The following is a 16,102-nucleotide window of genomic DNA, read 5'->3' as shown; positions in this document are numbered from 1 at the left end:
GGCAACATTTAACTTCATTCTCAATGTCAACTGTCATGGAAGGCCAATATAATGATTGTCTAGCTAACATTTTACATTTATTTATTCCTTGATGGCCATAGTGAATTCTTTTTAACATTTCTTTCCTCATTACGTGAGGAATTATAATTTGACTATTCCTCATCAAAAAACTATCAAAGAAGGTTATTTCATCTTTAATCTTAAAAAATGCTTTTAAATCTTTATGTACATTATTTAATTCTTTTGGCCAACCTTTTTATGAAAGTCTTTAGATCAATTAAAGTTTAGTCTTTGCTAGTCTCTTCTTTGATTTTTTGCAGTTGATTGTTTGAAACATTAATGTTTAATCTTACTAAACAAATTTGGGATTCTAGTTCAATATCTAAATCATTCTTTATTACAGGCAATTCCGAACAACATCTTGATAGCGTATCAGCTATATATAGTTCTTTACCTTTTTTATACATCAGATTATAGCCTACCTCTGCAATTTAAATAACATTCTTTGAAGTCGTGGTGGCGCATTCATTAAGGGTTCCTTTACTATGGATATCAATGGTTTGTGTTTAATATATATAGCTGTGTAACAGCGTAGCAAGAGGCTGCGTGCTAGACATGACATGGCTAACTTCAAGCCAGTCAACATGGTTGTCACTTGTATGATTTATTGTATGTAAGATGTTTAGTAAGTTTTATAAAAATATATAAGTTTACTCAATACTATGATTGTTTGACTTATAACCCATTAAATAAAGTAGTTTAAACATGGCGCAGTCAAACAGCTAGTTGGGTTACAGTTTACAGTCGAAAAGCTAAATTTATAGCAACTTGTACACGAGGTACCATACATAACCTACAATGGCAGTGATGGGAATAAATGTAAAATTACCACCAGATTTTGACCTGCAGGATCAAAATGCTGCAAGCGAATGGAAGTTCTGGAAGACTAGTTTCGAAGATTATTTACTAGCAACGGGACAAGACCAGTCAGCAGATAAAATGAAAATGTCAATTTTAAGAAATATAATTGGGGCTGAGTCTGCCAAAATTATGTCCACATTCGAGATCCCAGAAGCCGAAAATAACAAGTATGACTTGATGATATCACTAATCGATAAGTATGTTAATCCAAGGATGAATGAATCATTTGAAAGATACAATTTTATCATGAGGGTCCAGAAAGAAGGAGAGTCGTTTGAGCAGTTTCTTACTAGTTGTAGACATTTGATTCGAACATGTAATTATAATGAAATTGATCCAGAACAAACAGCCGAAGATAAAGCTCTGAGAGACAAAATATTAATGGGCATCAGAGATCCAGTTACTAGAGAAGCTCTATTGAGAGTGGACAAACTTACCCTACAAAAAGCCATCGAATTTTGTAGAACTAGTGAACAAAGTAAGAACCAAAATTTGAAATTTCATACCGAAAGAAAAGATGTAGACATAGGAGAAGTTCGTAAAGATAGGTACCAGGGCCATAGAAATTATAATAACTCTAGAAGTAAAGCGAATACCAATGAAAAATTCAAGTGTAAAAGATGTCAATCAACTCATGGGGCCAGAGAATGTCCAGCGTATGGAAAGAAATGTAAGAAATGTGGGCTTTTAAACCATTTTGCAAAGTCGTGTAGAGTGAAGAATATTGATGTCATAGATGAAGATAGCAGTGATGGATCAGCTGATAGTTTTGTAGGAAATGTCAATAAAGTATACCAAAATGTAAGTAGTCAAAATATTTGGGATGAAATTATAGAAATTGAAAACAAGAGAATTAAAGTAAAACTTGACACAGGTGCAGATGTAAGTATAATTCCATTAAAAATTTTTAAGAAAATTGATAAACAATTTAAAATTAGGGATAATCATTATGTACTGAAAGGGTTTGAGGGTACTCAGGCTAAAACAATGGGTGTCGTAAATTTATTTTGTAAACATAAAAATAAGTATGTTTACGAGGATTTTACAATTATTAATGGGGCAACTCGAGTTCTTTTAAGTGGTAAATTATGTATTGATTTGGGGTTAGTTAAACGAATCAACAATATTGAGAGTTGTGGTACTTTAGAATTAGCAGAAAGGGATAAATTTATAAACCTTAACCCTGAAGTTTTTAGAGGTCATGGTAAATTTTGTGGTAAACATAGGATCACTACAGTAGACAATTTTGAGCCAGTAAGTTACCCACCTGTAAATGTACCTGTCGCAATTAGAGATAATTTAAAAAATGAATTAGATAGGTTGACAAAAAGAGGGGCAATTGTCAAAGTTAACGAAATTGACCCCAGGGCAAGCATAAACCGCATTGTTATTGTGGAAAAGCAAAATGGTAAGTTACGTTTATGCTTAGACCCATTAGATCTAAACAAACAAATAGTCCGCAAACCAAGAGTAGTACATAAATTGGAAGATGTTTGTGCACAAATGATAGGTAAAAAGATATTTTCTGTATTTGATCTCTCTGAAGGGTATCATCATTTAGAACTTGACGAGACATCATCATGGAAATGCTGTTTTGCAACTTCTTATGGAATTTTCAGATATAAAGTATTGCCATATGGATTATCAAATTCCCAAGATCTGTTTCAAGAAGTAGTAGAAGATAAATTTAAAGGTATAGAGAATTTATTGATTTGTCATGATGATATGATTGTTATGGGAACAACAAAAGAAGAACATGATACAACTGTTAAAAAAGTGTTAGAAAGGGCTAAAGAAGTAGGAGCAAAGTTTAATGGGGACAAATTTCAATATTGTCAAGAAGAGGTCAGATTTATGGGTCAAGTTTTTTCACATAAAGGGATGCAAATAGATCCTGACAGAGTGGAATCACTTTGTAAACTTGAAAAACCAAATAGTAAAGTAGAATTACAAAGAATTTTGGGCGCATTTAATTACGTTAGACGGTACATTCCGAACATGGCTGAACATATTCAACCTCTTTGTCAATTACTTAAAAATAATGTAGAATGGGTGTGGCTCCCGTCACATCAAAAATGTTTTGATAATTTAAAGAACATAATTTGTAAATCACCAGCGTTAGTCCCTTATGATCCTAATCAAAAAATTATTTTACAATGTGATGCATCTAAAAATGGTTTAGGTGTTTGTATGTTCCAGAAATATGATTCTATTTTAAAATTAGTAGCTTGTGCATCACGAAATATGAATGATAGTGAAATAAATTATAGTCAGACTGAGAAGGAACTATTGGCAATTTATTATGCTACTCAAAAATTTCACAATTTTATTTATAATTTTGATGTTGACGTTCAATCAGATCACAAACCTATAATCTCCATTATGAAGAAGCCAATTTCCAAAATTGGATCAGTTAGACTCCAACGTTTAAGGCTTAAACTTCTCAAGTACAGATTAAATGTATATTTTGTTCCTGGGAAAGACATACATTTTGCTGATATGCTATCTAGGTCCAGTTTAAATATAGAGACACATGACCCAGAAATGTTTGAAATGGTCCACTCAGTGAGTAAACATTTACCTATGAGCCAGGAAAAGCAATCTGAGTTAAGACTAGCTACTAGCCAGGATGAGGCATTAGCAGTAATTTTTGATTTTTATTATAATGGGTGGCCAAAAGAAAAAAATGTTCCTCAAGTGTGTAAAAAGTACTATGGTATAAGAGATTCACTGTATTTTGAAGCTGGCATCGCATTTATTGATGACAAAATAATTATTCCGAAAAAACTTAGGCTTGACATGATAAAATTGCTTCACAAAGGCCATATAGGAGTCAGTAAAACTATAAACAAAGCCAGGAGTATATATTATTGGCCAGGACTTAATGATGATGTGACAAACTATATAAAAAAATGCAGGATATGTGAGAAATACAGACCAAATAATTTTAAAGAACCAATGATGCCTCATGACATTCCCAGACTAAGATTCAATAAAGTTGGTACAGACATTTTAGAGTATGGTTCAAAAGCATATTTAGTAATTGTAGACTATTTTTCGCATTGGTTGGACATTTCAATATTAAAAGATAAAACCTCCAGTTCAGTAATCAACTCATTTCAAGATACTTTTAGTAGATTTGGATATCCAGAAATTTTAATTGCAGATAATCTACCATTTACTTCGGTAAAATGTAAAAATTATTATAGAGAAAAAGACATTACAATTATGACATGCACTCCACATTACCACCAGAGTAATGGACTTGCAGAAAAAGCAGTCAATATAAGCAAACAAATTTTAAGAAAGAGTAATGAGGAAAATGTTGATTTTAGAGATTTGGTGATGGAATATAATAATACCTGCATAATAAATCTTGATGCATCTCCAGCTCAAATTTTACAGAGCAGGATCCTGAGAGGACAATTACCAACTACAGCTAATATATTAGAACCTACAATCCAGAAACAAGTATATAAGAATTTATGCAAAGAAAAAGAGAAATTACAAGTACGTTATGATAAGACAGCACGAAGAAAACCAGTAGAGTTTAGAAAGGGAGATAGGGTAGTAATAAGAAGTTCAAAAGATAATTATTGGCGTAAAGCAATTGTGTTAGAAAAGGCCAATGAACCTAGATCATATTGGGTGAAAAAAGAAGATAACAATAAAATTATTAGACGGAATTCACACCAAATGAAACATTCATACACCACAACACTTGAAAAAGAACTCATTTTAGAACCCGAGTTGTACCCTGATATTCAGTCACAAAGTGTTCATAAAGATACCACTCACATTAACGTAAATGATAGTGTTAATAAAACCATTAGTTGCCCAAGCCCAAATGTAAAATCAGTACCTACATTGAGTCATAAAGTCAACCCAAATATTGAGACTTCTAACAGTTATAAGACGAGAGTTGGTCGTAATATAAAGACCCCTTATAGATATCGATCTTAGGGGGAAGGTGTTTAATATATATAGCTGTGTAACAGCGTAGCAAGAGGCTGCGTGCTAGACATGACATGGCTAACTTCAAGCCAGTCAACATGGTTGTCACTTGTATGATTTATTGTATGTAAGATGTTTAGTAAGTTTTATAAAAATATATAAGTTTACTCAATACTATGATTGTTTGACTTATAACCCATTAAATAAAGTAGTTTAAACAGTTTGTGATCAGTTTCTATATCAAACTTGGAAGCATATATATAATTATGAAATTTCTCACATGCCACCAGAACTTCAGGAAGTTCTTTTTCAATTTGTGCATAATTTTGTTGTGTTAAAGTTAAAGCCTTTGATATGTAAGCTACTGGTTGACCTTTTTGTAAAAGTACAGCTCCTATTGAGTCTTTTGAACAGTCAACCGATATTAAACACTTTTCATTTATATAAAAATGTCTTAACACTGGGCTTTTTGAAATTATTTCCTTAATTTTACCAAAACATTCATCATGTTTATGTAACCAATGCCATTCTGCATTTTCTTTAATTAATTCCCTAAGAGGTGCGGTTAAGTCTGACAAATTTTTTATGTGTTTAGACAAATACGTTATCATTCCTAATAATCTCTGTATGTCTGTTTTATTTTCTGGCTTTTTCATATCTTGAATGGCTTTAATTTTATCACTATCAACACTTTGACCATCTTTATTGTAAATAAATCCTAAAAATTTTACATTTTTTACACCAAAACTACATTTTTCATAATTAAATTTGACATTATTTATCCTAGCTCTTTCTAAAACTTGATATAAACATTTATCATGTTGTTTTGATGACTACCTAGTCGGCCAGAAAACCCATGGGCGTAAATTAGTTTAGCATTATAACGTTTTTAAGTAGTTGCGATTGTTGAAAAAACTTAACTGTGATATGTAGTTGTCACAATAGTAATAACTTAGTTGCCCATATAACTAAAGATATTACTTAACGTTGTAACATAGTAATGTCAGTCGGGTTAGGGGTCGTTGGCCGAAACAACTGAAAGTCCACTGTGGCAACGATATATACAGTGCATTTGTTTGTACTGACAACCAATGCGTCGAAAAATTGCTACTTGGGAAGCCCTATACATTCCTACTTTCCGAGTTCATTTCAATGAGTGAAGTGAATGAATTTAAATGCAGCATTCTGGGTGACGTCACTCCCGCCATTAGATTCTTGATGCTGATTGGTGGAAAGTTACCATGCAACCTGTCTCTACTCGGTTTGCGTTCAACTCCGATCCGTACTCCGCGTACTTGTGTCTGAGTGACAAGAGGTTCCGAGAAGCCGTTTATACTTCTGAGATGCACTCCGAGTACAGTAACTCGAATTCGAGTACTCGTAAATATAAAGCTGACTTTACACCACACCTCGATGCACAGAGCGGCCCATATCTGAACTAGTCTATCTTTATTGTCTATGATTTATGTATCAAACGTCGGAATGTAACACTCGTAACCGTAAAATTACTCGAGAAAATTTGCCTAAAGGTTATGTCAATGGGTGCATTCAGCAGACGCAATCGCTAACTAATCGATTAGTAATCGATTTGTGATTTACATGCCACAATTTATGTGGCATTCAGCAGAAAATCACTAATCGATTAGTTAGCGATTGCTTCTGCTGAATGCACCCATTGACAGAAGTGACAGATCGACAGATGCCATATTTGAAATAAAGTGAAACTTCAAATCCATTTTCAACAAAAGTGAAGGAGTTTCTTTTTATTAAACTGGAAATACTCAATTGAAATACTGTATTGTCAATATAAATAATGACACTGTGAATTGCTTTCTAAGAAGAAATAGGTCACGTAAAATAATCGATATTTTTTGTACTTATTCCTAAACCTAAATAATGGAAGCCCTTATTCCAGTTATTAATAAACTGCAAGATGTATTTAATACTGTTGGCACAGACGCTATTCATTTACCTCAAATCATAGTTTTAGGATCACAGGTAAAATTAAAAATTTGCATCTAATTTAATTATGACATAACCTAATTTAATTTTTTTTAGAGTTCCGGAAAAAGTTCGGTTATTGAAAGTTTGGTAGGAAAGTCCTTTCTTCCCCGAGGCACTGGTATCGTTACCAGAAGACCTTTGGTGCTTCAGTTAGTCTATTGTCCCAAAGAAGATAGAGAACATAGAAGTGCTATTGATGGTAAGTGTTTTTCTAATTTAACCTTCGGTACACACACATTATATTTGAATGAACATACCCATGAATGAACATATAAAACACGCTGTATTTTCCTGTCACCGTGTCACAAAGAAACTTGTCCAGTGCAAGTACATGTAACAATTATTATTACATGTACTTGCGCTGGCCAATTTTTTGTGTGACACGAAAGTCTCTTAGAATAAATAAAGAGTTTCTTTTGAATGAGATATTTGAAATTAAAAATCACACTACATTTTCTCTTAGTTTTTCACCTCTGTAACTTATTAAAATAAACATTATAAAAGTTTTCAGGGACTTTCGGCCCTCTGTAAGAACGTAATCTTTCATTCTGCGTTTCAATTTTTCTAAAATACTTATTAGTTTTCTCAGGATTCGAAAAAAAAACGAATCCCTGTTTAAATAGCATTGCAGCTGAAAATACGTACCCATTCCCTTAAGCGATTTTACAGTGATTTGGTATTGATTTAAACAAATTTACATTTTATATCGTAAAGTATCAATGGAAAGCATAATATTTTAATAGAAGGGACTCAAAAATGTCATTATATGGCATTATAACAAGTTATTTTGATTCAAAACAAGTTTTTGATCAAATTTTGTAGTGTATAAAACGTTAAAATACTGTTTTTTACATTTGCCTTCATTCCCAAAATACATCATAATCGATTTGGCTGAAAATTTTCCCACAGATAGCCAAAACATAGGACTTTAATGCCTGGTTGCACCAACAGATCTTAGGATTAAGCCGAGAATATCATAAGAAATAATGTAATATAATTACAATAAAATATAATAGGAATATCATAATAATATAATAATAGATATACTTGATAACAAGGTAAGATTCCAAAATTATGGTGCAACGTAAGTGATACTTCCGGTGGTCCTATCTATAAGCAGAGCTTAGCTAAGCCGGAGCTTAAGATCTGTTGGTGCAACCAGGCATAAGTGGTTAGAAGGATTTGAATTATATTACAATACCAAAGAAGTTACATGCAATATCATAGTCAAAAATAGAGGCGTCTACTGTAAGTACAATAAACTCAGAAAATGTCGACCTCACAACAAAAATTGTTAAAAATAAATTGTAATAATTGTAAATACGATTTATTTGGAACAATTTCAGTTCCTAGCATTTTTGTCGAAAAGTTAAAAATGGCGGAGATATTCAAAACGTTTCTCCTTTAAAATCAAGATGGTGGTTAATGTAATGGTGAAATTCAATCCCGATTTTAAATTTAGGCTACTATTGATCCCCCTAAGGATTAGAAAAATAAAATTTTGGGCAGCTCTCGGTATGCAAGGTCAAATACTATCCCGACTGGACTAATATACTTTTGAGTCTGACATTATCGCATGTAACTTTTTTGGTATTGTAATATAATTCAAATCCTTCTAACCACTTAAAGTCCTATTATTTGGCTATCTGTGAGCAAATTTTCAGCCAAATCGATTATGATGTATTTTGGGAATAGAGGAAAATGTAAAAAACGGTATTATAACGTTTACAACACTATAAAATTTTTTCAACTTGTTTTGAATCAAAATAACTTGTTATAATGCCATATAATGACATTTTTGAGTCCCTTCTATTAAAATATTATTTTTTCCATTGATACTTTACGATAGACAATGCAAATAAGTTTAAATAAACACCAAATCATTGTAAAATCGCATAAAATAACATTTTGAGAAAAAAAGAAGAAGATTTTTTGACCTTAAGTATCTTATTTTTACGTCCCGCAGAAGCTATACACCAAGTTTCAGAAAAATCGGAGATCCAAAAGTTTTTGCCTGAGTGATTTGACATGGAATGTACCCAATACAAATGAAAGCCCTACATTAAAGGATACAAATCTACAAATGATAAGAAAATCACACCGACAATACAAAATCTCTATTAAAAAACCTTATGTTGCAACATACACTGGGGTTGGAATCCTAAAACTGACTAACAGGGTGGCCACTTGTATACTAATTCTCGTAACATCCTACTACTTTAGGTTTAGGTAGTGGGAGATGTGAGCTGAATTTGCATAGAGCTCCAAGGATTTGACACACTGTTAATCTGGATCTGTCCCTTTTGTTTATGTTATCTTCCTAACGATTTCTCTCCATTTTTTCCTGTCTCTAGTTTTTCTCTGTCATTCTCTGACTCCTGCGTCTTTTAAGTCTTCTTCGACTTCTTGCAACCATTTTGATCTTGGTCTTCCTCTTTTCTTTCTTCCTCCTGGATTCCATTCTATCATAACATATGTCACTGCTTCATCTCCTGCATGCCAGATGTGACCTAACCATCTAACTCTGCATTGCTTTATTTTGGTCACAACATCTTCTTTCAGTACTTTCCTAATCTCTGCATTTGTTCGGCTTCTATATTCATTTTCCTCTGTTCTGATTTGTCCCAGTATGATTCTCATGATCTTTCTCTTCACTATTCTTAAGTTTTCTTCATCTTTTTTAGTCATCGTCATTGTTTCTGCTGCGTATAATAATATTGGTCTAATTATGGTGTTATACGTTCTCATCTTGGTTTTAATAGTCAGTATTTTGCTTTTAAGTAATATTTTATTTGCAAAATATGCTTTATTTGCTGCCAATATTTTTTCTTTTATTTCTGGTATTCTTTCACCCGTTTTGCTTATTGTCACTCACAGGTATTTGAAATTTTCTACATCTTCAAACTCTGATTTCCTATTTTGGTTTTTCCTTTTATTGCTGTTTTCCATAGTCTTAATATTTTTGTCTGTTCTTCATTTAATCTGAGTCCCATTGTCTCCCCTTTCTCTTCTTCTAGCATTTCTTTCATTATGTTTCTATTCTTTGCAATAATAACAATGTTGTCTGCGTAGGCGATTTTTTGTCCACCTCTTGTTCTTAGGTTCCCTTTGTTTATATTTCGTAGTATATAGTGTGAGGCAGATAATTGACCTATTAGAAATATCTTGAGAACTAAATGCAACAGAATCATGAAAATTGGAATAAAGGGGTTTTAAAGGATGATCTATTAAATGAAAATATTTTCATCTCTTTGCAACTTCCGGTTATCCCAGAAGTGGCTTATAACTTCGTTTTTTTTTTTTAATGGGACACCCTGTATATTCTTACATTTTTGGATTCTCTTTGATGTCTTCTTTCTTAAAATATGAGGTTTTGTAATATTATACAGGGTATTTTAAAAGATAATTATGTTTTTTTATTAATTTCGTAGCAACATTCACACCCTGTAGAATTGTAGTAGTTTGACATCTAAAATTCTACTTACGTTCAAATGATTTTTAATATACTCTACTATTGTTAAGAATCATTAGTATAGCTAAATTTTTAATTTTAGTATACAGGGTTGGTCGAAACTCGGAATGAGTATTTTCTGAGTTTTCTTAAATGGAACACCCTGTATTTTTGTATTGTAGTGAAATGATATTTTATAGTACTTTTTTATTTCTTAAGCATTCCCTATACCTAACTGTTTTAATTTGTGAGTTATTGGTGATTCAAGCTAAACAATAATTGCAACAAAAAATACGTAAAATTTTATTAGGTTGGCCGTGAAAATACTCAATCCCAAATAATTTTTCAGAAATAGATACATATTAATCCAGACTGGTCCTTAAAATTACCAATAATGGTTTAGCTATCAAAATACCTACGTATAGTATTTTTACTACAAAAACGTTATTACGTAGGTCAAAATTTTTGACGTAAGAGAACTGTCAAAACATTAGAATGTGACTTTTATAAAAACATGGCAATAACGAAAAGTCACATTCTAATGTTTTGACAGTTCTCTTACGTCAAAAATTTTGACCTACGTAATAACGTTTTTGTAGTAAAAAAAACTATAGTTAATATTGTTGGTGCGATTAACAATTAAGCACAAATTAAAGCAGTTAGGTATAGGGAATGCTTAAGAAATAAAAAAGTACCATAAAATATCATTTCATTGCAATACTAAAATACAGGGTGTTCTATTTAAGAAAACTCAGACAATACTCATTTCGAGTTTCAACCAACCCTGTATACTAAAATTAAAAATTTAGCTATACTAATGATTCTTAACAATAATAGAGTATATTAAAAATCATTTGAACGTAAGTAGAGTTTTAGATGTCAAACTACTACAATTCTACAGGGTGTTAATTTTGCTACGAAATTAATAAAAAAACGTAATTATCTTTTAAAATACCCTGTATAATATTACAAAACCTCATATTTTAAGAAAGAAGACATCAAAGAAAATCCAAAAATGTAAAAATATATAGGGTGTTCCATTAAAAAAACGAAGTTATAAGCAACTTCCGGCATAACCGGAAGTTGCAAAGACATGAAAATATTTTCATTTAATAGACCATCCTTCAAAACCCCTTTATTCCAATTTTCATGATTCTGTTGCCTTTAGTTCTCGAGATATTTCTAATAGGCCCTTTATTTGCCTCACCCTGTATATTTAGTATGGTATAACTAGATCCAAACCCAGACATCCAAAGTGAAAGTTATCCTCCAACACCAAATTGTTCTATATGGTCCACATAATGTTCAGAAAAAAGTCACACCATTTTGAGCGTCGGGTTTGGGGGGAGAGGGGGGAGAAATCGGTAAATTCGTAGTTTTTTAAGTTTTTCGTCAATATTTCTAAAACTATGCGGTTTAGCATAAACAACCTTCTGTACAAAAATGCTCTACATTAAATTTGAAACAAAAAAGGCCCTATGCATAATCCTTCTAAAATGAATGGTTCCAAATTTACGGAGGTAGTATATGTTTAATTTGTTTATGTCAGGCTCAATGTTGGTTAATAGCAGCCTCAAATCCGCTCTTTCTATTATGTCGGGCCTATTTCTTTGTTTGTTTTCCAATATACACACAGAACTAAAACCGTTCCCCACTAGATATGTTGTGGGGAATGCTAATTGTAATGTAATTTGATTGCATTCCACAAGATTGGATAAACTTCTTTTATCCTCGGCCAAAATCTTTCATATAGTCGGTTCGCTAAACTCAGACAAAACTGGCTAGTGATTTTAGTAAGTAATTTTGCCAATTTTGGTAAAATTGCCAAAAAATAATTACTAAATAGTTAATAATTACTAAATAGTTAGTAATTTGGCCAATTTTGTCAAAATTGGTAAAAAACAATAAAATTACCTGCTAAAATGCACACAATTACCTGCACACTACCGAAACAGATTTTCAATTTCAACATCATGTTTCAAATCAATCACGCTTTCTTGAAGAGAAGAACATGCCGTTAAAACTTCTACGCTGAAAGGATTGATAAACTAAGTTGGTACTTTTAGACTAGTTAAATCTTGAAATCGGGACTGCAGATCTTCTTTCAATGTTTGACGGTGAAGGCAATATGTTTGAAGATCCTCAGAATCACCACAAGAAGATTTCAAGTTGGGGAATGATCCGACTATTCCCTTCGCTTTGGCCATATTTATCTTTTTCCCCTGTAGTGTTCCCGTGTTCCCTTCACACAACGTTGCCAAACTAAATTTTGTCGTAATCGGTTTAAATTTTCTAGCCGATTTGCGAGGCGGCTATACCTATAGAATTAAATTGTATTATGATTTAGTGCCCTCTGTTTCTAGACGAGATGTTTGTGTTTTTATTACCTGCATTGGTATACATATTTACTTTTTATTATCCGATGGATATCCGATCGAAAGTATCGATTGTATTTTTTTTTCTTAATTACATTTTTCGTTTGCCGGATGTTAAACGCCCCCCTTATTCCCCCTTTCTCTGTCGCTCCCCATATAGCCCCCTTCGCTCTATCGCCCCCTTGAAAATCTCAAATCGCCCACCGGGAAAAAATATTCCGGGATCGCGGAAAAAATATAAAAAGTATCGAAAATCTCCACATTTCACCCTCCGTAACTCTGGAACCCTTGATTTTATAACAATTATGGATCGGACTATTTTTGTTTTAAATTTTATGTAGAACGTTTTTGTGTAGAACATTGTTTACACTTAAACATAGTTTTAGAAATATTGACGAAAAACGTAAAGAAACTACTAATTTACCGACTTCTCCCCTATCTCCCCCCCCCCAAACCGGACGCTCAAAATGGTGTAACTTTTTACTGAACAATATATGGACCATATAGAACAATTTGGTGTTGGAGGAAAACTTTTACTTTGGATGTCTGGGTTAGGCCTTTTTTTGGACCAATTATACTATACTACCTCCGTAACTTTGGAACCGTTCATTTTAAAAGGATTATGTATAGGGCCTTTTTATTTCAAATTTAATGTAGAACATTTTTGTATAGAAGGTTGTTCATGCTAAACCTCATAGTTTTAGAAATATTGACGAATAACAAAAAACTATGAATCTACGGACTTCTCCCCCCTTTCCCCCCCCAAACCCGACGCTCAAAATGGTGTGACTTTTTTCTGAACATTATATGGACCATGTAGAACAATTTGATGTTGAAGGATAATTTTCACTTTGGATGTCTGGGTTATGTCATTTTTTGAATCAATTCTATCATACTAATTCTAAACAGATTGAACAGTGTCGTGGATAAGGCATCTCTTTGTTTCACTCCTTTATTTATAATGAATTCATCTGTCTCGCCTCTTTGTGTCTTTATGCTAATTTTGGTAGTTCTCATTGTCATATTTATTAAAAGTTTATGTGGGATTTTTAAGTTTTCCAGGGCAATCATTAGTTCTTTTCTCTTAGTCAAAAGCTTACTAATGAAAATATGGTTTGTGGTAAGAGGTATCTCTTCATAATTATTGTATTCAATGAATATCTATGATGTTAATAATTAATGACATACACTGCAGAAACACGACCTGACACAGAGAGGACAAAAAGATTGCTAGAAACAGCAGTCATGAAGATCCTTCAAAAAATTGATAATAAGACAGTATGGGACAGAGCTATGGGAAAGCATTACTCGAAGCATTACTAACTGGACAATGACCAGAGAAGTTAACAAATAGAGTAGTAAGTTCGGTGAGAGACAGTTCCCAGTAGGACAATCAGTGAGAAGACCATCAAAATAATGGAATGTCAACTTACTGGAGGTACATTGAAAAAACAGACAGAACTTTGTGTATGCTCAAAGAAAAAGAAGAAGCACAAATGTAAGGTGTTCTGCAATATTAGTCTAAGCCACGTATCTATAGTAACTATAGTTCAGAGTAAATAAGCATACTGTATCTGCCTACTTTAAAAAATCATTGATAGTGTTACGCGATTGACTCTACTATTTTATTGTTTATGTTTTTAGGCACTAAGTTTAATTGAATTGACTTTATTTATTTTTAATAACTTACACTTAAAGAAATAAAGAACACTGAATTTATATCCTTTAATAACACTAATTTACAAACTTAACATTAAAATACTACATTATTTCTATTCGTTACAAAATAACCACGGCTTTATTAAAGATTACACTAAAACAACAATTTATCTAAATGTCTAATATGTACCATTTACATTTACATTTATTTCGCGTCCGAACATCGAAAAATGTTACTCGACCGACGACTACAAATTTATAACTAACTCTAATTTCAAAAATGTCTCTTTATATAGTTATAAAAATTAATCTACTGATTTCCAGAAAAAATCGAAAGATGTGTATTATTTACAAAGCAACAAAAGAAAGGTGTATTAGGTGACCTTCTAGATATGCCGATACGTTCGTAAACAGCTGTCTCGCCGACGAACAGGGTTTCAGACACTTCGGCGCCAGAAAGTTCTGGCGTTGACAGGGCCGGCCTGGGACCGTTTTGCCCCCTCCTCAAAAGATGGTTCCTCCTGGAACCTTGTCGGGACTGGAACTGGATGCTGGTATCTGCAACTGGACCCTCTTTTACAACTCCCAGTTGTATAAAAGTGACAGGGGACGGTCTTCTCTCCGCACCGGTAACTATGCGGATTGCAACAGACTAACACCTGGACCTCGGTGTCTTGGAAAATTTCTTCTACCATATTTCGGATAACTCTCCAGTCTAATTGGCTGCATTCTAACTTTGGCATGGCTAACTTTTGCACGTCGGACTCCAACACGTGCTCTCTCAATTGAATTAATGCATCCCATACATCTTGGTAGGTAGGTTGGTCATGGACAGTGTCTTTTGTTACCAGATAGAATAGGTAACGTGATGCATCTTGGAGTTTCAATGCTTTGCCAGGAGCTGGCAGTTGGCATTGAAGTTCTGCAACTCGACCAAACTTCCTTCGGAAGGCGGATGCCAACCCTCGTGCGTCTTTGATACTGGCCGGGATAGTATGGGCCAGCGAATAGTCATCGGGAAGTGCGAGAAGATCTCGCTTTTCTTCAGTGGTAACACCATGTCTTGCTTTACTGGTACCTCCGTAGGCACCCATGAACTCTTCAAAGGTAAGGTCAGGTATTTCTCGAACTTGGTTGACTTCCACTTCTTCATCTACGTCGTGGTCTCCCTCGTACGGCGCCAACCGGTTATGGTGGACTATCATCGGCTTTCCCCTAGGAATCTTGCTTATTCGGTAGATAACGTCATTGATTTTCTTGACAATGAGGTACGGACCTTCCCAGAACTGCTGCAACTTGGGAGAGCAGCCTGTTCGCTTCTTTGGATTATAAAGCCAGACTTTGTCGTTCTCCTTGAAACATCCCTTTTCAGCTTGGGTATCGTATCGTTTCTTCATTCGGTCGCTAGCGATCTGAAGATTAGAACGGACCAACTCATGTATATCGTCCATTCTTCTTCGTAATTCATTCACGTAATCCTCACCAGCAACATCTTCTCCAGGTCGACATCCAAACTCTAGATCACAGGGTAGACGCATCTCACGTCCAAATAGGACTTTTGCTGGTGTTTGGCCAGTTGATTCATTAACAGCAGATCTATAGGCCATTGCGAAGAACGGAAGGTACTGGTCCCAGTCTCGTTGATGATTGGACACCATCTTTGTCAAATACTTGCCGACTGTCCTATTCATACGCTCCACCATTCCATCCGATTGCGGGTGATAGGCCGTGGTTCTTG

General features: G+C 33.7%; 1 protein-coding gene across 3 annotated transcripts in view; it reads left to right on the top strand.

The window, feature by feature from the left end:
- Positions 1-6,565: 6,565 nt before the first annotated feature.
- The window catches only part of LOC114338660 (dynamin-1-like protein), a 90,208-nt gene continuing 80,671 nt past the window's right edge, over positions 6,566-16,102 (top strand). For 2 of the 3 annotated variants that reach the window (XM_050658171.1, XM_050658170.1), the window contains exons 1-2: positions 6,567-6,873; positions 6,934-7,078. In XM_050658171.1, coding sequence (XP_050514128.1) covers positions 6,772-6,873; positions 6,934-7,078 — 247 coding nt within the window. In that variant the 5' untranslated portion in view covers positions 6,567-6,771. Of the gene's footprint in view, positions 6,874-6,933; positions 7,079-16,102 lie in introns of all 3 variants that reach the window. The other variant, XM_050658169.1, reaches the window with a different exon arrangement.

This window comes from Diabrotica virgifera, chromosome 8 (assembly GCF_917563875.1).
Source record: "Diabrotica virgifera virgifera chromosome 8, PGI_DIABVI_V3a".
Taxonomy (NCBI): domain Eukaryota; kingdom Metazoa; phylum Arthropoda; class Insecta; order Coleoptera; family Chrysomelidae; genus Diabrotica; species Diabrotica virgifera.
The sequence above is the reverse complement of the archived record's forward strand: the minus strand, read 5'-3'. Positions and strand labels throughout refer to the sequence as shown.